At 40.8% G+C, this 24,173-nt stretch overlaps 1 protein-coding gene and 1 long non-coding RNA gene across 3 annotated transcripts; one reads left to right on the forward strand and one right to left on the reverse strand.

Annotated features, from left to right (window-relative positions):
* Positions 1–1,355: 1,355 nt before the first annotated feature.
* Positions 1,356–9,893, reverse strand: RNFT1 (ring finger protein, transmembrane 1). The gene is made up of 9 exons (XM_068210660.1): positions 9,702–9,893; positions 7,271–7,686; positions 6,857–6,933; positions 6,182–6,282; positions 5,416–5,569; positions 3,825–3,983; positions 2,982–3,047; positions 2,453–2,554; positions 1,356–2,277 (listed from the first exon to the last, which is right to left on the reverse strand). Exons 1-9 carry the CDS (start codon positions 9,704–9,706, stop codon positions 2,143–2,145), a joined length of 1,215 nt encoding a protein of 404 aa, XP_068066761.1. The 5' UTR covers positions 9,707–9,893; the 3' UTR covers positions 1,356–2,142.
* On the forward strand, positions 9,893–21,413 carry LOC137485890 (uncharacterized). Of its 2 annotated transcripts, XR_011005487.1 has the most exons (7): positions 9,893–10,592; positions 11,337–11,412; positions 12,805–12,940; positions 14,224–14,407; positions 15,784–16,000; positions 17,565–18,076; positions 21,326–21,413. It is a non-coding gene; the product is annotated as an uncharacterized lncRNA (long non-coding RNA). The 2 variants fall into 2 exon arrangements; XR_011005486.1 differs by lacking the exons at positions 12,805–12,940; positions 14,224–14,407; positions 15,784–16,000 and having other exon boundaries at positions 9,902–10,592; positions 17,908–18,076.
* The last annotated feature ends 2,760 nt before the right edge of the window (positions 21,414–24,173 follow it).

Here is a 24,173-nt window from a genome sequence, read left to right on the forward strand (position 1 = left end):
CAAAAATTACTTGAATATTCTTCCTGCAGATCCTTGTGTGCAGGTCCCATATGGGAACTTCTCCAGTTGTTCTCTTCTAGACTAAATCCATCTGTAGCTGTCTGCAAGAACACCCCTGAGCTGCCTTAGCAGAAACAAAGGTAATCCCTGTCCTGGTTTTCATCTCTCACAGTTTACCGCAACTAAATGTCCTCAAGAGCTAAATAAGGTGGATGTGAATAGCAACTGAATGCAAATTTAAACATATGTTAATCCAAGTGACCTATTTGTTTTTATTTTAGGAAGTAGGTAGGCCCGAGGTATAACAGGAAATGTAAATCACTGTCTTTCCTGAGAGCTCTGATGGGAAATGGAGGAGGAAATCCCTCAGAACTTAAAGACCCAAGAGAGGCTCCTCCTGCTACTTTCCCCTGGGTTCTTGGGCTCTTACAAAGTGGCTGTTGATTGTCATTTGTCACCTTGTGTGTCCCTGCAGACTCAGAGCTGCTGGTGTCTGTGTGTGGCCCTGGCCTGGATCAGGAGCAGTCCATGGATCACAGAGGATGGCATTCCTGCATGCCAGGTACTCTCTTTTTTCTCTTGACTGTAACTAAGATGAGAATGACTTGTTTGATTGATGAAGTGGAAATCTAAACCGGTTGACCAAAATCTCCTTTTTATTCTTGGTTTTTTAATAAAACATGTTTGTTAATATTACTGGGTTTAGACAGAAAAATCAACAGAAAGAGAGAAAGAAGAGAAATTGTTCCCTGATCCCTGGTTTTGACCTATCTCCACACTTACGCAGTTGTTGCTACAATGTTGTAGACAAAGACCAAAGGATCAGGGTTGATTTAAAGCACTAACACTTTGTTGTGCTCCATAAAATAATCTTGGTGAGCTTTACAGGCCAGATGTAATGATAGTTCTTAGCTTGAATCTTCCATCTCGTTAGATTTTTATTCTGAATACTGGATTCTGCCCTTGGAGCAGTACCTTTAGGGTATTCAAGGAAGTGTTTCACTTTCTAATTGTTTCTCCTGAATTTACAAGTTTCCTAAATGTCTTCAGGCAAGAGAAGCGGAAGTTAATGGTAACTAAATGTAACTTTCCTGTAACAGAATAATTTGATTTATATTTTCAGTCTTATCTGAATAGCAAAGTGAAAAAAGAAAATCAGGGAAGAAAGTGGGATTACACAGAAGTTAGTGGTAGAAATAACGTAAAAAATCCTGAATAAATTGTAACATTCAAAGGGTTTTTGTTTTCTTCAACAAGAAGAGTATACCTGGCAGTGAGCAGTTGTTATGTGCTTACATGAGTTAATACCAAAACAACAAGGAATCTTCTCCTTTATTCAACATGCACCAAACAAATAGATTAAAATGCATTTATTCTCTCTGATTGTTATGCAAACTACAAATTGCAAATAGAGTATAAAATAGATTCTCCCCTGTAAGAAAATCTGGTTCCTATTGTGACAAAAATATAGTATTAAAGATTTCTTTGAAAAATACCAGCTTTATAAAATGCTAAGTAAAAAACTAACATCAGTGGTTGGTTTAAAGCCAAAAGATTAAGCCAAGGATCCATTAGAAGCATACAAGGACCTAAAGGGGAAATACCTTATTCTTGTGCTTATCTACAGGTCCAGTGAGAAACAGCTGCTGTTCCAGGTGCATTAAAAAGCTCATTTCTCTCATTTACTGGGCAAGCATTAAAGAGTGCCAAGAGTGACAAGCAGCTCTAATTCTCACTGCAGTCCAGAGTATAAAATTTGCCAATAATCTTAATAAAGTCAGTAGGTTGACCTTTTGCTTTGAGTCATGTTAGAAGGATAAATACAGTTTAGTAGAGTCTGGAACCCCACTGAACTTTTAAAAGAAAATGTTGAATTAAGAAGTAATGCAGCACATTTCAAGGATTTGACTGTTTCCTATGAGAATCACAAGAGAAGCAATGCTGACTTTTTCGGCATGATTTCTGAAAACTTCAGTTTTCTCTACTTAAAAAAGGTCAAGTTGCCATTTTCTGCACTCTTTTAAATACATGGTATGTGGAATTTGGAAACTCCTTTCTTGTGCCACCTACAGTTTAATCTGCAGTAAACTGAAAAACCTTAGTGTGAACAAACAAACTGGAACCCAAGTTGTTTGACAAGCTTTAGAAAATCTGGAGATGCATAGATGTGGCTCCATCCTTCCACTTGTTAACATGGTCTGAAATAACAGTTCTGCAGAGTGGACAGGTTTTTTCTCTATTAAACCATAAAGAGATGCATTCTTCACAAAATGTGTGCTGGAATGAAAAGAATGACAACTTAGAGCTTCTAAGCTCTTCCATTTATATTATTTGTACAGTGTGATTTAGAAAAATAATCATCAAACATAGACTCATCTAATTTTATGTTGTCTTGTGTAAAAGTAGTGTAAAATATTCTTTAATTTTAAAAAATTGGGATTATGTGTATTACCTGACAGATCAGCAGAATAGGCTTCTGAAATTCAGCTTGGCAAATGGAACAAATATCATCAGATTCAGAGCACTGTCTCTTGCTGGCTGGCACCCCATAGTGCTGGAAAACAAAGGATTTGCAGCAAATATTAATTTTGAGGGGGATGAAAAAGCCACACCCAAATACCAGGACAGAACGGAATTTGGAATAAGGGCTGCTATGTCAGGGAAGCTTAAATCCTGATTTTTAAAGTGTAGCTAATTTTTAAAGTAGAAGCAGGACAAAAAGGATTATTTCACATCCTTTTATCTGAAGGGATGTGCAGGTATTTTTTTTGTAGGCGATTTTGTTGTTGTTCAGGTGACACCACTATCATTCAGTCAAGGAACTCAGACTGTGAAATGGGAGAATGAGTATACAGGGGTTAATTTAAAAATGCATTTGTTTATTGCTAAAACAATACAAAGGAATGGGAATGAGGAATTTCTAGACGGATTTTCATGTGAATCGGGGTTATGGTTTTGTCATAAGAGAATTCAGTACTCACTGGGCGTGTAAAAAATATCCTTAAGACCTGCCTGAAGGTCCTCCATTGTCCAAAAAAGCTCAAAAGCTGAAATGGGAAAGAAAACTTGAGTTATGCTTAGTATTTTTTCACTGTGAACTAACAAGCTCCCAAGCTTTTGATTCCAGCACTGGAAGTCTCACTGCTGGTCGGATGTTGGAAGTCACATAAGCACAGCAATAGTTCAGACTGACCCTATTTTAAGTGTTTGAAATGTAACCAAATGAAGCATTTAGGCTGAAGTTTTTCCTGGTAGGGGTCTGCTTTTTAAGAGTGTTGAGGTTCTGAAATGAAGCATTGGAGTGCAAATGTATCAGCATTACTTTCATACTTGCAATGGTCTTTAGTTCTGGAATTAAGGTACCAGAGCATGAGCAAGTGTTTGTCATTTTTAAAGCCAAATTGGTTACATTTGGGACAGACGAGCTCTTTGGAGAAGCAGAGAGCCAGCAGGAAGATGGTTAACTTGATTATCATCACACAGGATACTCCAAGAGAGAAAATTTTGTTTCCTGGAAAATGGTGACTCTTAACTGTAATTTTATTTTATCTTTATTTTTGCAAGTTCTGTGTCTGATGTGAGCAGACCCGTGGTAGCTGTGTCCTTTGCTTTGCAATCCCAATTCATTGCTAGATCAAGATGATTTTCAGTCCTGAGCCAGTTCTCCTGGAAGGCTGCATCAGAAAAACTGAAGCAACTTGGCATTGAGTTCAGAGGGGAACTTTGAGAAATGTGTTGTGTGTGCAACCCTCCACTGATTATTCCTGCAGAAAACCACTTGAGAATTCTATAGAAAACTTGAGAAGAGTATAAAGCTTGCATACCTTGAGGATGAGGTAGAGAAGGCCCAGGAGAATGCCAAGGGTCCATCCCAGAGCAGTGTCCAGCTCCCCATAGGCCATGAGGTAACGGAACCAAACTGGTATGGGGACAAACATACGGTAATACTGGCAGAGTTCTTCTAACAGCATGTACCAGTAGCCCTAAGCAAGACATGCAAAGGAATAGCTCAAGATTTAAAGCTCCAAGGATTTGCAAAATACACAGAAAAAGATGCATTGTTATTCTTTGGAGTAGCTTCTTCTTGTAATGAAACAATTAAATGTGAAGCACAGAAAAAAAAAAAGATCAGAGGATGAGTCTCACTACAACTGTCCAAGTAATAGTGGTAGAATTGATTGATGGACTGCAAAAAATCAAATCATAGGCTGAATTGAGATGGCTTGGCAGATGCCTACCTACTTAACAAGGCTGTCAGACCTAAATTCATAAGCATTAAAAAAAAGTAAAGTTACATGACAAAGGAGAATAACACAAATTTGGTCACAGAGATCAGCTTGTCATGAGCCAGAGTTGTGTCCTGCACTCAGGGTTTAAAAGTGAGAATAAGGCTCATTACATGTACACTGTGTGTGCATGCATAATCATAAATATTTAGCTTAGCTTTTAAGGAAATAAAGGAAGTTTTTCTTAAAACTGTATTTGTAACTCTTTCTATAATGTACATTGGATGACACCACAATTTGCCACTATTGACCAGATTCCTTCTTTAATTTAGCCATAGTTGGTGTAATGGAATTTTCAATAACTATTTTGCACGTTACATCACTAGCTGTAGAAAAAAAATAGAGATCTTGATTATAAATCAGTATGTAGAGAAACCAGTTGTACCTCAGAAGAACTTGTTCTGGTACGTTATAAGAGATAAAAACGTCCCCAAACACCCTGTTCAAATGCTACCTCATCAAACTGTACATGCTAATTTATTTTTTCTGAACCAGCACTAGTAATTGCAATTTTAAGATAAAATGTAATTGGTTTTGCCTGCCTCACCTCGGGAAGCAGATAAAAATAAATACACCACCAGTGAGTGTAAGCTTCTGAGAAAATTATTAAACCTTACTGATCTGAGAAATTAAGCTATGCATCAGATTCCTTGATCTGACAAAAACATTCCTTAAGTTTATAAACAACAAAGAAAATTCAGGATTATCTTTGAAGAGACAGAAAAAAACCAGCTGTATGCATGTGCAGATCTTAAAATCTTGACAGTTCTTGTGGAGCATGTTGAGCAAAGTTTGCTGTGCTCCAGCTGCTGCAGGCCAACTGCCCATGTACACATTCCTACAGAGCAGAAAATAAAAGGTTTGCTTCAACCCCCAACTTGGAGACAGAAATAAACCCATTTATCCAATGATATAATACAAGCAATTGTTTCTGATCAGACTAAAAACCTTTTTTAGCACCAAGCAGAGAAGAACATGAAATCCACAGGGTTTTCTTGCCCTCGGTGTAGTGGTGGATTATATACAGACATTTAATTAAAGATTTTTCTCTAGGTAGAATTTAATAATTAGTTACTTTTACCATAAGAGAATCTTCACAAGGAATCAAAACTACAGCTTGTTTCCTTACCTTGGATTTAAAGGATATGATAAAAGAAGGCACCAGGAGAATAAAGCACTTCAAGCCCATGAAGACAAATTTCAGAATAAAGTCTGTGACTCCCACAATCCAAAGCACCTCCCAAAAGTTCATAAAATCCACAGTGGGGCTTAAGAAGATTAAGCTACAAAAAGAAGTATCAGAAGTTACTGGAGCACCCTATTTAGAGGAAACTGTAACCTGAGATTATCACAGCAGGTTTAATTAAAAAAGGAAACCTGGTTAACACCTAGGGAGAACATTTGCTAAGAAAATGAACTGCTCATTGTAAATGGGTCGCTGGGGATCTCTGACAACTTTTCCATCCTGGAACCTTCTTTGCTGTATCTTCATCACAGCCCCCATCCTCCAGAGCTCAGTTTGCTGTCTCGGTTTGGCATTTAGCCTTTGATTTCCAGCCAAGGCTGCAGCTACAGAATGGTCAAGGGGGAAAAATCAGTTGGAGTCATGAACTCCACAGAGCCCCGGGATGCCACGTTTGGTATTCCCAAGGGTCAGAGCTGGGAATCAAAGCCAGGAATGTTCTCTGTGGTACAGTAGTGCCATTAAATGGAGTATGGAGTCTAGCAAATTCCAACATACTGTTTTTAAGGACAGCACCTGTTAAATTTGGCAGAAGGGGAGGAATGGAGATTAAAGTGAAAGACAAACCAATGCCACAGAAAAACAGCAGATAAAGTGTCCCCAGTTAATGTCTGAGTAATTTATGGTGTGGTAGAGCTGTTTCTACACTTACCTGTGATACAGGGACTGAGAGTGGAAGGTGTAGTACAAGAGGAGAGATGATCCACTTAGGTAGAGCAGTAACCAAGTGCATTGCAACTTGGAGCACCGTTCCTGCAAGGGGATTGTAAAGACACATTGCAGTCCTTGCCTCAGAACAGTGCTGAAATACATCCCAAACACCAGGTCTTTTACACCCAAGCAGTTACTACCAGAGGACTTTATCTTAGGGGGCTTAGACCCCATAAAACAGGAGACCTCAATGGAAAGGTAAAGCAGTAATTTTAGTATTTCTAGGTGTACCGAGGTTTTTTCTAAAGACAGCCAAAACCCACCCCACTCTGAAGAAACAACAGATTTCCCTTTGGGAGGGAAGACAGAGCTGAAAATTTAAACTGTCAGCTGCTATTTCATCCCACAAATATAGTTAAGAAGTTATGGATTAACCTACAAAAAAAATTATTTCAATAGTCAAAATCAGAGGGGGAAAAAAACCACCCCCTTGAATTTTGCAAACCTTGTTATCTATCTGAGAAGTTCCCCTGTACACAAGCATGAAGACTTCCATCTCGATACCTAATATTATTAAGTAAATAAAACACCATCTCCACTCACATTCCTTTCAAAAATGGATTAACTTGTTTAAGTCTTGCTTAACTTAATGAATTTTGCATAGGGTGATACTTACTCTGAGAAAAACCTGATTTACTATGCTTTTGTTTGCATACGCGTAAGTTGTTAGCAGCCCAATTCCAAGAGAAATGCCTATTAGGAAAATAGGATCAGTGATAAACATGAAAAGGGAAAAAAAAATCACTGAACTGGGTTAAAAAGCAGCCACTTCTAATATGTCTTTGTAATTAGAATTAATAGCTCAGACTCTCAAGCCAGGATAATTAAGCACATTGTACATATGCCAGCAAAGGAAACAGAAGCCACTGAAATGTAGTTTAGTAAATCTCTCTTTCTGATGAATAAAGCAAATAAAAATAAAGCTAAAAATAAATTGAATTACGTTTCAGGCATGGTTATTAGTGTATTTCTTGGCAGGGGGGAGGGGAGGAGGGTCTATCCCCTTCAAGCTGGTTTTGTTCTACTCTACCAGTGACGTGCTGCATGAGGAGTTTGACGCTGAGGATCAGGAGGTAGGGCAGGCTCTTGTGCAGCCACTGCAGGAGGTACCGCAGCTCCGACAGGGAGCTCCCGCCCTGCTCCTCCGGCTCCGCAGCCGCATCCTCGGGGCCTCCAGCCTCCCCACGGGCGTGCCCGTGCGAGCGGCTCTGGGAGCCCGGCCTGGAGGCCCGGGAGGTCGCGCTTTCCCTGGGTTCCCCCGCGCTGGAGCTCAGCTGGATGCGCACGTCCTCAGTGCCGGCGTGGCAGGAGCCGTCTCCCGCCAGCCTGGGCGAGGAGGAGGAGGAGGAGGAAGAGTCATCGCCGCTGCCCTGGATGCTGTGGAGATGGGCGCAGTCGGGGTGCATGGTGGGGTGTGCTCCTGGGGTTTTTTCTAATTTGTGCCTCCTAGAGCGGGATGTAAACAGGGACAGTTAAAGAAAGAGATCAAGAGTTCAGGAAAACAAAAATCCAATAGGTCGTACTGAGTGACTGCAGGATTCTCTGAGATCCCCCCGGAGTTTGTTGTGTGGGTCACACCCCCTCTCCGCAGGACAGCCTCCTGTGTCCCAAATTAAAATGATTTCCTTCCCTCCATGTGCAGGTTTTCCTGGCTGCCTTAGGAACAGCTAAAAGTGCGAATCAGAACAGCAAAAGCTGCCGGACAGGAGACCAGCACTGGCTTGTACAGGAGAGATCGTGGAAGTGCTGCATAATTTCACAAAAATAGCAACAGCGGTGGGCCAGAAAAGGAGCAAACACTGATGGGAAGGAAGCTGGGAGTACATTTCCATGCATCCATTAATTGGTGAGCACCGGTTCAGACACGTCCAGTCAAAAGCCAGTGCGTGCTCAAAACTGAGGACTATTATGAGATTAATGAGATTATCCTGTCTGGGGAAGGGAGCAGAACCAGGTTAGGCCATTTTCTAAGAAGCATTTAAAAGAGTGAAAAGTGAAATGCAGCCAAATGAGGTCTGATTTATCTTTCCTTTAGCATATTTTGGTTGTCTTCTGGGCAGTTTTTCACTTCTCTGTGAGTCTTTACTCGGATCCAATAGGGTTAAATCAACCTCTCCGCACTGGTGTGACATTAGAGTAATGATTTTGGAGAATGCCTCGAAGCTGAATTTGACAATTGAATCCACAATACTGGTCACTATGGAGTAATACCGAAACACTGAGAATTTTGATATAATCCTCTTCCTACTGTTCAAACTCTTACAGATTCCTCTTTGAAAATGTTTTTTTTTTTTCACAGCTAGGTTCACTGGGGATACAGAAACAAAGCAAAATTGGTTTTGCACAGCAAGTTCTGGATGCATTTGCACATACCTCAAATTCTTTAGCCTTTAAAAAGAAGGTAACATTAAAGAGTAGAACCCCTTTAACACATGAATATGAGAACTTACTAATATTTACAAGTGCCGCTCCTACTACTACTATTATTTTTTTTGTTGGCCAAAGATGACATCATACTTCAAAACAACCTAAATTCTCGTTCTGTATTTTTCTGCACACGAATAAAACCGATGGAGATGGTATTGACTAGTGTGAACAATGTCACAGTGCTACTGAGCAATGCTTTTACAGGAAGGAATAAAAACGACACCTCATTGCCCTGCAGTCCGTGTTTTGGGGCCGGGCTCTGCAAGAACTGACAGCCCGATGCTCAAAAAGCCGGAGCTGGGGGACCGCACCGTCCCTGCCACTGCGCCGAGCAAACTTTCAAATCACCGAGTCTTCAGAGAAGACTCCAGATTTTGTTCTCCCCCACGAAAATTCACTGAAATAAAACTCTCGAGAAAGGCCCGTTCGCGCACTCGCCGCCTCTCCCGGGGCCGCTGCTCCCCACCCCGCGCTCCGGGAGCTGCTCCCGCACCTCGCCGGGACCCCCGGGAGGGTTTGAACCGGCCGGGAGCTCCTCAGGAGGGCTCGTCCCGCGAACCCCCCGGGAGGGTTTGAACCGGCCGGGAGCTCCTCAGGAGGGCTCGTCCCGCGAACCCCTCGGGTGGGTTTGAACCGGCCGGGAGCTCCTCAGGAGGGCTCGTCCCGCGAACCCCTCGGGTGGGTTTGAACCGGCCGGGAGCTCCTCAGGAGGGCTCGTCCCGCGAACCCCTCGGGTGGGTTTGAACCGGCCGGGAGCTCCTCAGGAGGGCTCGTCCCGCGAACCCCTCGGGTGGGTTTGAACCGGCCGGGAGCTCCTCAGGAGGGCTCGTCCCGCGAACCCCCCGGGAGGGTTTGAACCGGCCGGGAGCTCCTCAGGAGGGCTCGTCCCGCGAACCCCTCGGGTGGGTTTGAACCGCCGGGACCCCCGCAGCGGGAAGGAAAGGGTGACCCCGCAGCCGCGTCCCCGCGCCCCGCTCCCTGCCCTGCGCCGTGAGGGGCGCGGGGCCGGCCCCTTTCCCGCCCCTCCCCGGTACCTCATGGGGCGCCCGGCGCCTCCCGCCCGCCGCCCGCCGCCATCGCCGCGGCCGAGGGGGTGGGTGAGGGCGCGGCGGGGGGAGGAAGAGGAGGAGCCATGAGGGGAGGAGGAGGAGGAGGAGGAGGAGAGGAAGGCTCCGAGCCGGGCGTTGCTCTGGCAACGTCGCGGCCTTCGCCCCGTCACGGCCCGTGAGGAGGGTGCGCCTCCCCCTCAGCCTCAGCCGCGCCAAAACCAGGGGGAGGTTCCTGTTGCTTTTTATTCAAAGCCGCAATTAAAATTAGTCTGGGAGGGCAATAATTAGGAAGGAAATGAAGGGATGGATGTAAAAGTATATGTGTACTGCGGTATCATTACTTGTCGTTGGCGATTAAGGGAGTCCTGCTGTCTGGAAATTGGCTTTGCCTCCCAGGAAACCTGAGGAAAGCGCTGCCCTAGTTAATGCTGCTGTAGCTCTTTGGAGAGGCTTGGAATGAAATAGATACAGGTTTTCTTTTGAAATATGCTCTTGAATAAATTAGTTTGCGTCCAGAAATGGCATCTGTTTTCCCTGGCTCAGATATTTTTCTAGAAAAAAGTGTTTAGGTATGCAGCTCACATGGAAAGTGGGACTAATATCTAAGCAGCTTTGAAAATCGGAGCTGTGTTGTTTTGAGTTAGAACAGAAATGCTGGTTTCATTCCAAAGTTTGAATACAGCAATGCTGTGGGGTCAGTAACCCCTGGAGAGGGAAAGGATGGGCCCTTAGATGTACGTATTATGAAGTGGAAAACTAAGCATTTGGAAGAGTTACGTGGCCTGGTGTGCAGTGACAGCATCTAACAACAAAGCTTCCCTTTTATTTTCAAGGAAGTAGCTGAAAACACTGGCTGCATCTCTGTGTCTCTTGGAGGTAGGTTTTTAGGAGGCAATTTGATCTACTTTTATGATGTTTTTGGAAGCCGTGCCTAGAATTTCCCAACTGGAAAGTTCAGGTCACAAATCCTCTGCGTTTCGCTCGGGCTGCGGCTGAGGGACTGGAAGAAACCTGGGCTGATTATTACAGATATATTTAAGTATTAAACATAGCCACAGGCCTCCTGTTCCTGTAGGCCCTCTGAACTCAGAAGACCTTTCTCATTTGTGTAATTTTTCTGTCTAATTATCCCAATACTGCTCAGTAGCAGCACCGATGCAGATTTCAGATGCCTGGCAGGAAGCACTCAAAGAATTTCATGGCCATGTCCCCATCCTTCCAAGGATAACACAAACCTGTTGTGTTTGGCTTCTGCTGTGCCATATTGTTCATTCTCCCACTCTTTGCTCAGTCAGTCACTTGCATCGTGTTTGGATTATGAAGGACAATGTGAAAAAAATCTTAATTTGCTTCTCAAATCAGGGAAAGCAATTATAAATCTTTTATTTTTAAATAGTGTTTTATGATTGGAAATTATGCATGCCTTCTGTACATTGCTTGGAAGGGTATAAATTTAAAAGATTTGTTCAGCTGTTTCTTTTTTGTAATTATAAAATGCATTAAAGTACAAATGTAGCTTTAAATCCACATTGTTCTCAAACTGTTTCCCATTGCCACATGCACTGAAAATATGAAATTAATTCGTGGCAGCTTATTAATCAGTGGTGTTTGCTCATGCAGGTCACTTGCTGATTTATCTCCAATTCACAGCTCATTAGAAGGTGTGTAACTCTTCAGAGATGTTGTTATTTCACAGGTATGTTTTCCTAGTGCCATTAATGACCTCTGGATTTAGTAACTCCTGACACAAGAGAGATTTGGGAGATTATTCACAGAAAATTGGAAGTCTTTTCCCATGGGCATTGGACACATTAGGTCATGGAATACCTGGTGATAAATTTACCAATCTGTATTTGGATTCTACTCCCAGGATGCAAATAAATTTCATAGAGTGCCCAGGCACATTTTCAGGTGTTTATACACTCAGAAGTATCCCAGACTTTCTCATCCTCCCAGGAACAGGTGATACCTCTTCAATTGGTGCAACCAGCACTTTCCATCACTGCTTTTCCTGGGGCATGAAAACATTGGAACAATCTCTGATCCTTGTGGAACTCTGCCTGGGATGCCCTGGCCGCTCAGTATTTACCTCTGCAGCAACAGTCACTCTCCTAGAAGTTGCTGAGAGCTTGTTTTATAGGCAGAAGAATATTAGAAGGATGTATTTTGTGTCCTGAAGGAGCTCTGCAGAAACCTGAGCAGGTTAAAGGATTACAATCTTCACCTTTTGTATCACCTTTTTTCATCAGAAGGAACTGGTGCTTTAAAATGAGGTGTGCAGCATCATCTCTAGTGTAATTTAAAGGAGCTGATCTCAAATACAGGGAAAGCATTTTTAGTTAATGATATGATAAAAAAATGGGCTTTTTGGTAAGAGTCTGTAGAATAGCAGAATGTCCTGAATATTCAAAGGCTTTATTGGTTTGTCTTCATTTTACCCAAAACGCTGCTCGAGTATGGGAGACTTCTGCAAAATTAAGAGTGTTTAGTTTAAACTGTTTGAAGGATTTGAAAGTGCTTCCAAGAGGCTCAAATAACCTTTAGAATTCGAATGTTTCCTGAGCTTTGAATGCTCCATCTTTTAAAAACTGTCTCCTGCAACTCTACAAGCCCTGACTTCAGTTTGTATTTCGAGCAGAAGAAAACAGCTCCTGTATCTGAGACAGTGAAGAATAGAGCCCAGTTCTGAAAACACCCCTGAGGTGATGGCTGACTTTCACTGCTGAGCTCTGATCCTCCAAGCTTTGTCAAGGAGACTCGCGAGGAATTCGAAGCAGATATTTTTGTGTTGCAATGACATCACCCCGTTCCCTGAGGTTTCCAGAAATCTTTAGCCCTCTGTGTACAGCAGCGTGTTCATTCCTGTGAAGTCATTCTAAACTGAGAGTAATTCCACTGCAGTGGTGTCATGTAATTGTTCCAAAGCTGCTGAATTAGATCCTGGAGTCTTGTTTTTTTTTTTTTTTTTTTTTTTTTTTTTAGGCAAAGATAAAGCCTTGAATGAGAATCAGCCAGCGGAGCCACAAAGGGCAGCTGTAGTTTTTGCTCCCTGCACAGGAGGGTGCTCAGCCTCTGTCTTTATCTGCAGGAAGGAGTGACTCCCGTGGTCATCAGGACCAAGTGGAGAAGTTGTTTCCTGAACCGGGCTTTTCTTGTGGAGACACTGGAGGATCTGTTAAATCCAGTGACTCAAAAATTATTCAGCTGTTCGAGAATTTCGGGAGGTGTGTGTTAATTGCTGCTGTTAGGCCATTACGGAGGTATTTAGGTCAGAAGATGTAATGATCATGATGTTGGTATTCTCTAATGGGTGTCCTTAAAGGTGCCAGTATTTTCAATAGGATCTTTGAAGTTTCTCAAAATTAGGGTTTTTTCCCCGTCTAATTTGCTCATCTGAACATGTGAATCCCCGTGTGAATCATTCAACTGAACTGTAAATTCTCATGTGTGTAAACATGAGTGGGTTTACCAGGAAGGAGTAGATGAGTTTGTTAATTTATATTCCATTTTTAGTACCTGCTAGTAGTTATATCCTTAATTATTCTGTATTTTCCTTGTTAAATCAAAGAACACCCTGAGATGGAAGGGACCCACTGGGATCATCCAGGTCCCACTCCTGGCCCTGCACAGGACAGCCCTAGCAATCCCACCATGTGTGTGATATACAGCAGTACATTTCATGTTCCAAACCCAAATTAATCTTCTAACATAACTCATAAAATGGAATTTGACTTTCTGTTTACCTTTTTAGGGGTCAAAGAGGGGTCCTGGATGTTGTTGTCCGGTCAGGTTTTAGTTAAGTGAGTTTTCTGTCTGAAAGCAATTTGCCAAACCTGTGTGTTGTACAATATTCCACCCCTCTGGGTGCACATCCAATTTAGTCACTGTGGAAAGACGGTTTTGTTTTTAAAAAGCAGATGTCTGGAAAAGGAAATATCTCATTTCAGACCTTTTGGACTAAATACAAACCCAGAAATGTAGTAGGCAAAATCTTGTTTGCTGTGGTGAAGGGGATTCGTCCCCTTAACATCAGCACATAAATATTTGCTTCATTTCAGTCAATATTTACCTCACGGGTCAATAAAACTTGTTTTGCACTTCACAGAGTTAATATTTACTTGCTGTTTTTAGCTTGGTGACAATATTTAAAATTCTCTTAAGGATATGGGGGGCTTTTCTACTTCTTTTCCAACAAAAGATTTTGTTTTAACAGAGGTGTGTTAATCTATTAGGAAGTGTTATGCACGAATCAGACCATGTTTGTCACGTAATAAGATTATCCAGATTATGCCTCTAACACTTTACAAGTATGAAAAGGATTTTTTTTTTCTTGAAAGTGACTAAATGTCTTACCAAATTTAAAAGTAGTTGCTTGTGTCTGTAAAATTAGGCTGTAAAACTTAAGACACAGATGCTAATTTAGAAGGTAAAGTGAAATTAAAGTACTCCTTACTCTGAAAATTATTTTTGTTTTGGAAAGCAATCACTAACTTGACCATTTTTTCAGTTAAGTCAGAGCACAGTGACCAGGCTTGTATGGTTTAGGAGGAAATGCAGAGATGAATTTTAGATCCTTAGAGTTGACAAGACCACATTTGCAAACACACAAGTTCACTTCCACGGCAGAACTTTCCCCCTGTGGGTTTCATGTTTGTATCACAGCTGGCTGTGTGCTGTTTCCAGTGGTTGAGGTGTATTAGAAGCCGATCCATGGCTTTCAACCTGCTCCAGCCTTTGTCTGCAGGCTGTGGGTGAGGGCCAGGCCCAGCTCCTGTGCCTGCTCCAAGGAGATAACGGGGTGCTTGTTAAGCCACCTGTGTTATCTCACTGCCATGTGCCCTGCTCCTGCCTGCCGTGCTTAACCCCAGTCCTCAGCAGCTTGTTTACATTTCTGTCACCCCAAACAGGACCCCAGACATCTCCAGTTCTGTCCCTCAGAATGGTGATTTTGTGATTGACACAATTAGAGATGAGGGTGAGGTTATTTAATTGAAGTCTTCAGTTGAACTAAAATCTCTGAACTAAATCACAGCACACCCATATCCTTCAAACTGACAAACAAAACATCTGTTTATGATAATGATTATCTTAATTGAAGAGTTCTAGCTCATGCCATGCTTTTCTTCATTAATGGAAAGAATTAATGAAAGAATACTTAGAAAAGTACTTAACTATTTCAATAAGAACTACTTCTGAAGTGAAACACTGCTGAAGGAATACTGGAATTCATCTTAGACTCCTATATAAACTTCCTCCTGGTGAACTTAACCAAGTTAACCATTTTTCAGCCTCCAATGCTGCAGTAAAAATGTGCTTCCTTAAATCTGGCTTGCTTGCAGACAGAGTCTGACACACTGGATTTATTACAGCTGCAGAATTAACATTCAAAACTCCCATGCTGCACAGTTTCCCCACGTGTTGCATAAAAATGCTGTGCAGTTTCTCTCTCCTAGGCTCCTCTCTCAGGGCTTTAGCTGCCTGTTTGCCTCCCCTTTGGTTACTGTTTTCATTTATACACAATCCATTTTTACACACTCACCCAAATTACTGTTCATTGCGAGATAAATACAGTAAATTGATAATTCTGCCCAATATTGACTTAACATTCAAGGGGCAACAGCTTTAGAACATATTTTGAAGGTGTATTGTGTTTCAGGTGATGGGAGGAAATGTGGGTTTCTTTGAACACCTGAGCTGTAGAGCTGTGATGGTTTGGATGTTGTTGATTTTCAACATCCACAGTTTCAGATCCATCTCTATCTTGTTTAATCCTTCAAGGCTGAGAATGGCTTAGATTCCATTCCCAGATTTTCAGGATTTTTTTTATCCAGAGGCTGAATTTCATTCAGGAAGATTTTTAGGAAAGTAACTGATTTGATTTAGGGAGTAGATGGATTTTAAAGTCCCGTGGAAGGTAGATATCACCAAGAATATTTCCTCCTCCTCCATGGCTTTTCATGGCAAAAGTAGTTCTGTTATTTTTGTATTCTAAATAAATGTTTTCTAACCTTTATTTTACAAATAGTCCTTTTTAGCAACCAACTAATTTTCTTTTGACTTTTACCAGTTTTTCAGCCCAGACTTGGAAATCACTCCTTCCCTCTTTATCCTAATGGTCCTTCCCCTCCAGGAAAATCTCAGCTTGGATTCCTATGGAGTCAGTAGTGAAGGATGGATTGGGAGCAGTGTGAAATTCCTGCTGGTGCTGCTGCATCTCCTGACAGGAGAGCAGAGCCACAGAGGAGGAAACAGCATCAACATTCTTCATAAAGCAGAGAAAATAGGTGCAGGCAAATCCTTTAAATTGAACTATAATGAAATTATTGTTTATGGCCCAGCTTCTCCCTTCCATCCAGAATCTGTCATTTAGGTGATTGGGCCAGCAGGTGCAAACATAATTGAATTCAGGGAAATAAATATGGAGGGAGGCTGGAGATTGTTTGCTAAAAAGAAGACATCTTCTTTACTAATTAGGAGGATTTATAGGATGCTGCACTTAGAAATAGATGATAATTGATGGTTCATCTTAATCATGAGAGTTACTTTATAGTTTCAGGTTTCTTCCAGCAATAACCAGGAACAGCCCCTCTGCTCTGGACACTGTTGTTTGCAGCTGGAAACTTTCTGAAAGGCTGCACAGAAACAATGTTGTCAATTTAGAGAGGAGGTAGCAAAAAAATGTGTGTTACATCTGTCTTTGAATGAGTTACACAGAGGAAAGAACCTGGAATTGTTTTAAATTATATGAGCATAAAAAGTTATAGGGCTGTAGGAAACTAAGATGGAAATTGCTTTTGATATTCTCATCTAAAGGTATTTTAATGGAAATCATAGGTAGATATTAAACTAAAATATTTGTCAGTGGACAGTGCTGAAGTGCAAGTTAAATATTTTTAAATTTCATTTATTTTAAATGCAGTAGTGCTGATAACACTGGCACTTAGGTCAATATCATTTCTCATTAAAGTTCTTTCAACACTCACAGCTTTATCAGTTACCAGCGAGCTCATCACGGCAGCCAGGTATGAATTACACATTTCCCATGCCTTTATCTCATTCATTTCTCCATCCTGAACTTCAATAATTTGAATCTGAAGTATATCAGGGAAACAGAGTTGTTTTCTTCTCTGTGGAGAACTCAAGCAGAACTATTCCTCACAAGGAGTAACAAACAGCCAGACTGAATTACCATGGAGGATGTTGCAGCTGAGCTTGTAAATATTATTTTGATAGACTAACATTTCCTTCTGAAAGGAAGGAGTATTAAGGAATATTTTGAAAATATAGAAAGGGAATAATAGAAAAAAAAACAAACCCCAAACAAGTAAGATAAATTTGGCTCACCAGCCTTTTTGCCATTTCATGTCTAACATTAATTTTTGAGATATATCAGTTACATCAAGCTGAGGCCAGCTTAGTTTTATGTGCCTGATAAAATGGAGTGGATTCACAAAGATCTGGCCCATTCTCTTCTGTCACCTCATATTTCTGTTACTGTGTCTGTACATTCTATTTTAACAGTTTGGAGAAAAATAAATGAAAGTTTCTAAGTAAATATTTTTACATTCAGTTACTCCATAGAGATTGTGTATTGTGTATTCCTCCAAGTAATTTGTCATGATAAAATGCAATGCTGAAGTAAAAGAGTTAATTAAAATTTAGATTGGAAATTGAAATACCAAATGAATCTATTCTGAGAATTATGATTTCATGTTTTCTTATGCCCAGCAACAAATAAATATCCAGGGAGTGGGACAGCCATACACTCAGGGTTGGGGCAAACACTCAGCAGGAGCTATGGAATAAGAGAATCCTTTAATACAGAAATCTGTACTTTGCTTTTGGCAGAGCTGTTCTGAGAAAGGGTTCATAATGCCCCAGGGGACTGGATTTTTCTGGATTTGGGAGGAACCAGTAGGTCTAGAGATGTGTGGATGTATTTGCCATTCCTCAGTTGTCTCAGGAAGTGCAGAACTTTGCTCCTACAACTTCCCTCTGGGTGCAGAGTGATGTGTCCCATGGACAATCCAGTTTAGTGTAAAAATTAGTTCAGTTTGCTCTGATTTAATTGCAAAATCATTCAGACTTTGTGTGTTTTCTCTGTGAGTAATCCAAATTTAGATTTCACTGTTGGTGCTACCTGTTTTTTTTTTTTTTTTTTTTTTTTTTTGTGTGCTTGTGTTTAATGCAGCTGAAAGTTATTATGTAAAATGGGTAAATTGGAGTCTTTAAAGGAGCTGCCAACTTGCATTTGCCTGAGTTTCTTCAGCAGTGGAGAGGAGAGGAAGAATTCCAGACACGTCATCCTGATTTCACAAGTCTGCAGAGATCTCCAGAGTGGACTTACCCATCTGTGTGAGGTAGTAAATAGCTCTGTGCTTTTGTTGCTCACAAGTGACTGCACATGTGTGCTCCAGCCATGTAATCCATGTCATCCACGGCTCCTCCTCTGTCTAGGCACACTGGCCGTCCCCTGGCTGGGCACAGCAGAGTCGTCAAGGTTGGCAGAAATGGGCACTTGCACTCAGAATCACCCTGCAGTGCAGTGCAGGTGCAGGACTTCCTCTCTGACCTTCCCCCAAAACACAAAAATTGGCATCTGAGCATTCCTGCTTCACTGTTCAGGGACAATACTTAACTCATGATTAAAGTGTTCCTCCCAAAACCTGACATTTTTCTGTGTTCATTCACCCTGAAGTGACAGAAGATAAGAAGGAGAGGAGAATGGAAAGGGAGGCTTTACTTGCTGTGACCTTGGCTTCCAAAACAATGCTGGAGAAAGCCACCCTTGTCTCTGGGCTTCCAAACCAAGGCACCAGCATGGCCAGCTGGGGACAATCCCTGTCGTGGATGTTGTTCACAGCTCTCTGCTCTGACAGTGTTTGAGCCTTGTTGTTCAGTTTTGTCCATGGCACCGTGGGGGAGATTTCCCCTGCTCCAGAGTCCCTGTGGCATCTCCTCAGCACACACAAATTCACCTTTCAGCTGGGTCCTACAAATCAAAGCCTCCTCGTGGAGCAAACCCACATTCCCTTCATTGTTTCACACTGTGTACCCATGAAGGGTCCTTCTGGACTCAGTTCTAAAGGGATAATTGTACTACTTAAATATTAAACGTCCAAGTTCTTTTTTTTATTGTTAAACCAATATTAAAGTAGGACAAAGCTGATTTACAGTTTATGGCAGTGCATTCCAGAGTCGCTGGCGTTGCAGCTGATGTCCTGTTCCAGCAATACTGGCACTGCCAGGAGGCACAGAAATTGATATTTTAATCAAAAAACTTTATTTGAGATCCACTTCAGTTAAATTATAAGGTAATCTTGCCTTCTGAACTTCCAGGCTGTTAAAAAGGGCAAATGGCTGCAGTGTCCTCTGAAACAATTCAAACCCTATTTTTCATCAGGAGATGATTCCACTGCCCTGGAATTGAAAGTTGGGTGTCTTTTCCTCACAGATTGTTATTTAATCACTCTATATTAGCTTTCATTGCCCTTTTGATATATTTAGGCTCATAAACTTCTCATTGACTAGATTGAATTTACCACGGTGTTGTTACTTTTTATGAACAGAATGAATCAATAGCAGATCTGTTGGTTTGCACTGAATTGTTTATTTTAAGGGATGTTTAAACTTTACTGAGAGAAAATGGAAGGGCTGATGCTCAGTCCTCCTGTTTAATACTCAATATTTGGTAACTCTCTGAGTACAGCCTGCCTCAACCAGCAAGTGCTGCACACAATATCCAGAGATCCAGGGCCAATAATATTTCCTAACATTCTTTAAAATGTAAATTATTTTGCACTATTCCCAATTTATGGCATTTAATACTTGTGAAATACTTTATTGTTATAATAGAAAGCTTTTGTTTCGTTACTAGGGAATATTCCAGAATAGGACTATTTTTTTCACTGAAAATAGTAACTCTGTCTTGAAAATGTCTGTCTGATATCTCCTTATATATATTCCTATATGAGGAAATAGTAATTTATTTTCCTGTACTCCTCAAATAATCAGTGCAAAGCAGTTGACTTCATCTATGAATTTGAAGCGCAGTATTAAGAAATATCACTGGGTTCATTTTATCATTGAATTTTAGGGATGTGGTTTCTTCTTGCTTATATTTTTTTTGCTGATTGTTTAATAATAATGAAAACCTTCTGTTAATTAACTTCCACATATACAAGTGCAAAGCTGTGCCTAGTAGATCTAAAAACTTGGGAATTCTTAGATCAGTGTAATCAGGTGATAACAGCCCAGACTTTGTGGTGGCTGGAGGGATTTATTTGGATTCACTGTTGCCTCTATGAGCTCCCTCCTCTATTATTTATGCATCTTTATTATTGTATTAAGTGGTTAATTAAATCTGGTCAGGTTAACCTTTGTTGATGATTAGAAGTAGGCATCTCAGCCACTGGAAAGCAAATAATTTTGGGTGGAACATCTTGTTCTTGTTTGAAAAATTATCTTTGTTTACATTCACACAGCATTAATCTCTTGAACCAGACATTTTTGGGGAAAGAGGGGGAGTGCCCCAGAGCAGGTTTCCAAATGTACAGAAATTATAAAGGAGAAGCATTTCCCTTCCTTCTCCTCTATGAGCAAAACAGGGAAACAGTTTGAATTAATACTCCAGAATTCCAAGTATTCACAAAGAGCTGTAATTTGTTGTCAAATAACTTTAAAAGCCAAACCTCCAGGCTACTCAGCTGAACTGAGTCCTGTTTCCTCAGTGAGACTTCTTCAGCAGTAGCAGTCCAGTATTTTCCTGGTGGAGTTTTTGTCATTCTTTTCCAATTATTACTGTTATTATTTTATAACTCTATTTGTCTTTGTTCTGTGGTCTGTTCTTTTTCTGAGTGCTAGTGAAAGCCTCTTGCCATTTTCCCCTTAGTTTGATATTTTCTGCCAACTCCTCTGCCCTAAAGCCTTTTTTTCCACCCTTTTCTCCATGCAATGGGATCTTACCTCCATACTCCATAAAACCATTGCCTTTATTGCTCATGGAGGAGTGATTTTCTCCCAGAAAAATTCTTCAGTCATCAAGGTGGGAAAGACCAGAAGCAGAGATGCCAAAGTGACCTCCTGGCTGATTTTCTGATTCTTCTTTGGAAGAACTCAACAGCTCAGTCAAAAGATGTTCATTCTGAGGATTATTTTATTTTGATCATGAAAAATCTTTTGTGAACTGTTGCTTCTCTGGAGCCAAATTATGGGATCATAGGAGATCTGTAAGCTCAGCGAGGTACAGGAAGAGGGATAGTAGGAAATTAGAGAAGAAATAGAGTAAAAACCCAAAAGATTTCTTGGTATCACTATAAACGCATCATCTATCTGTGTGAATACTCTCTGCCTCAAAAAGGAGATGTTAAAACAGCAAAAGCTGTAGAGAAGGACAAAAAATGCAATCAAAAGATATGGCAGATGTGGGGAATGTGAACTGGATTCCCATGTTCCTTCTACAAAAGGCCTCCAAGTCACTTAAAGATGTAACTTTCTTTTATGCAATTCCTTTTCTGATTAAAATAGTCTTCTGTAAGTGATTTTATGATACATATAAATATTATGGTTATCAGTCTTCACAGTTAAAATAAGGCTTTTTTCTTTGGCAGGAGGAAGGCTATACATGCAAATTCAGATTCCTGATGCATTCCCACTAACTCTGCCCTTCTGTTCTGGCAGAATGAGGAAAAACTGTGGGGTTTGTATTTTCTTTTATTTGTTTCTTTATGTACTGTGTGCTCTCTGATTCTCACTTATTTCTTATTTCATTATCTTTCCTGTTCTTTTTCTTTTTTGTGGCTACATTTGTGGCTGCATCTTTTCTTTTATTTGTTTACTTTGCCTTGAACTTTCTCCTAAATCCTTCTTTTCTTTTCAGCCAGACCTGAATAAATGCATTGAAGCATCATTTTTCTCTCCTTCCATTTCCAGTTCCCTTCCTCTTTTACTTCCATATCTCCCCCCGCTAATATTATCTTTTCTCCTTAGCATTCCTTGATGTTTTTCTTTCCCATGAACTTTCCTATCTTTTTTGGTATTTTGTATTTTACCTCGGGGGAGACTCAACAAGGACTTGGGCCTTTCTTCCTTAATAGTGTGAAACTGGATAGAAACCACATTAAAAATGTCTGGGACAAACTCTGTCCTAACTAACTCCTGTGGGCATGAGGATGACTGGGAGCAAATAAATTCCTGTTTAGCAAATTTAACTTCTCCTAAAAATTCAGGCTCCATCCTTCCAGCTGGAAACTGGATCATATAATGGGTTATTACAAGCTGTTAAAATTTGAGACCGAGGAGGGGGAATAGGCTGAAGTTATTCCATGGATTGTTCTGTTCTTTGTGGGAGGCTGTTAAAATAAAGCAACAGTATAAAAGATGAATTATATACAATTTAATGTAAAGCTGTTGGAAGCCATTAGGATATTTCTTCCTTGATTGTCTAACATTTGTGTACTTTTACAAAGTTTTACATTTTTTGGTTCTTTCCGAACATTATGAAAATTGTACTGAGAGGAGTAAAATCATCTGCATAAAATTGACTGCAAAGAGCAATTAGTCCTTCATTAATATGCAAATTTGGTCCACTGCAGATTCATCTATATATGAGGCTTAAATATGCAAGTCAGTCTTGCTGTGCAAGAAGCCCAGATGCTTTTATTTACTTTGAAATTGAGGGATTTGGTTAATGATGTTGTTGACAGGAAAACTTGAATAAATTTGATGATCACCATCTTTCATATTAGACGAGGCCCATGGAAAAAAATTACCAAGTAAAATACCAATTTTATTTGGTAATTTCCTATTACCAATCTTGTAATAAAATGTAAGATAGAAAGTAATAGAGTTAGATTTCCTAATGCAGTTATCCTGAGACTTAAACTGTTCCCCAAAGATGGAGCCATTTTTCTTAAACTTTGTTTTTCCAGAGGGTAAAGACATCTCCATAAGCTGTATGAATAACACACTGCCTGGAGATTTAATACTGGAAAGTTGGTTCTGTGACTTGCTTCAGTTGGTGAGAGGATATAAGCCTGGGAATGAAGAAGCAGGAGCTTTGGAAATGTTTTTTTGTCATCTTCCATGATTTATCTGTAAGGTCTCCTCAAGAATTAGTGTTGAGGCCTCTGGCCTGAATCTGTGGAACACCCTGGAATCTGTCTGAACACACAGCCAATTCTATTTGGATCACCTAAGCTCCTTAATAAACATTCTCTTAAATATCTTTAAATCTTTACAGCCCTTGGTAATGATACTTTCTTCCTGCTGGCACCCACCATAGGCTGGCTCAGAGAAGCAGGGTTTTTCCTCACTAATAAATCCAAGCTGTGGTGTGTCTTGCCTCTCTCCTCTTTTCCTGCCCCACAGTTCCTTTGGCACATCCAGGATTCCCCAGGTTCTGTCCAGCATCCATCACTCAGCCAGGTATGGGAACAGGTCCTTTGCACTCATCGGTCTTGATTCACCTGCAAGATCCTACAAGTTGTTCCTCCTCCTGTTTCTTCCTTTTTCTTTCTCTGCAATTCACTCAGGCCTAAATTTAGCTTTGGCTTGAGCAAAACTGGTCTTTGACTTCAATCATGCCTAGTTTTTCCTGGACCAAACCTGGTCTTCTGTCTTGCCTGAGTGAGGCATTGGCACTTCCAAAATAACAGAGAAATGTGGTTTGAATGGACTGAACTGTGTGGTAATTTATAAAGCTCTCGTTGTAACTACCTGAGGACAAGTTAATAGATGAGACCATTTGATTCCTCTGACTTCCTGGTGCAGCTGTTTGGGATATAAATCCTTACAACAGTTGGTTTCCAAATCCTTAATGTGCTGCACTAGGCAAAACGTTTCTACAACCATGTTCAGGAGAGAAAAACAATTCAACCAGAATTGTTCATGTGGTCTTGCAGGTGAATCCAAAAGCAGGGAAATGAAGATGGAATTGAATATCTGGGGGGAACAGAGGAGAGATCTGATAGTCTTGTAAAGGCTCTGGTTATCCTACAAGGGAATCTGTGGTTTTTACCATCAGAATGAGGCACTGACAGCGTCAGAAGGGAGTTTATTTGCAGTACTGAATAGTTTAGGAGGTGACAAGTTGATTAAAAGTTGAAACCTTAAAACCACACCATCTGCAGAGACTTAAAGAGCCTTTGCCTTTGAGAACACAGAATTGTTGGGCAGTTTCTAGTATTTTTCAGCACCATCCACGGCAATCTTGGCATTCTGACCTAGCTCCTGAAAGGAGGAAAATATTAATTTTGAAGTGTATAAACAACCGGCATCTCAGCACAACCTGAGGTTGTCTCCTATCAGCTATGTAATCTTTATATTCTAGATTAATAAACACTTCAGCCTTGGAGTTTATTCGTCCAAAATATATTTATTACCTCATAAATTCAAACTCCCTCCAGTTACCATCTAATTAAACTGCAGCGCTGTGCATGCTATCTTTGGGGATGTATT

The sequence above is a fragment of the Anomalospiza imberbis genome, chromosome 20 (genome assembly GCF_031753505.1).
Source record: "Anomalospiza imberbis isolate Cuckoo-Finch-1a 21T00152 chromosome 20, ASM3175350v1, whole genome shotgun sequence".
Lineage (NCBI taxonomy): Eukaryota > Metazoa > Chordata > Aves > Passeriformes > Viduidae > Anomalospiza > Anomalospiza imberbis.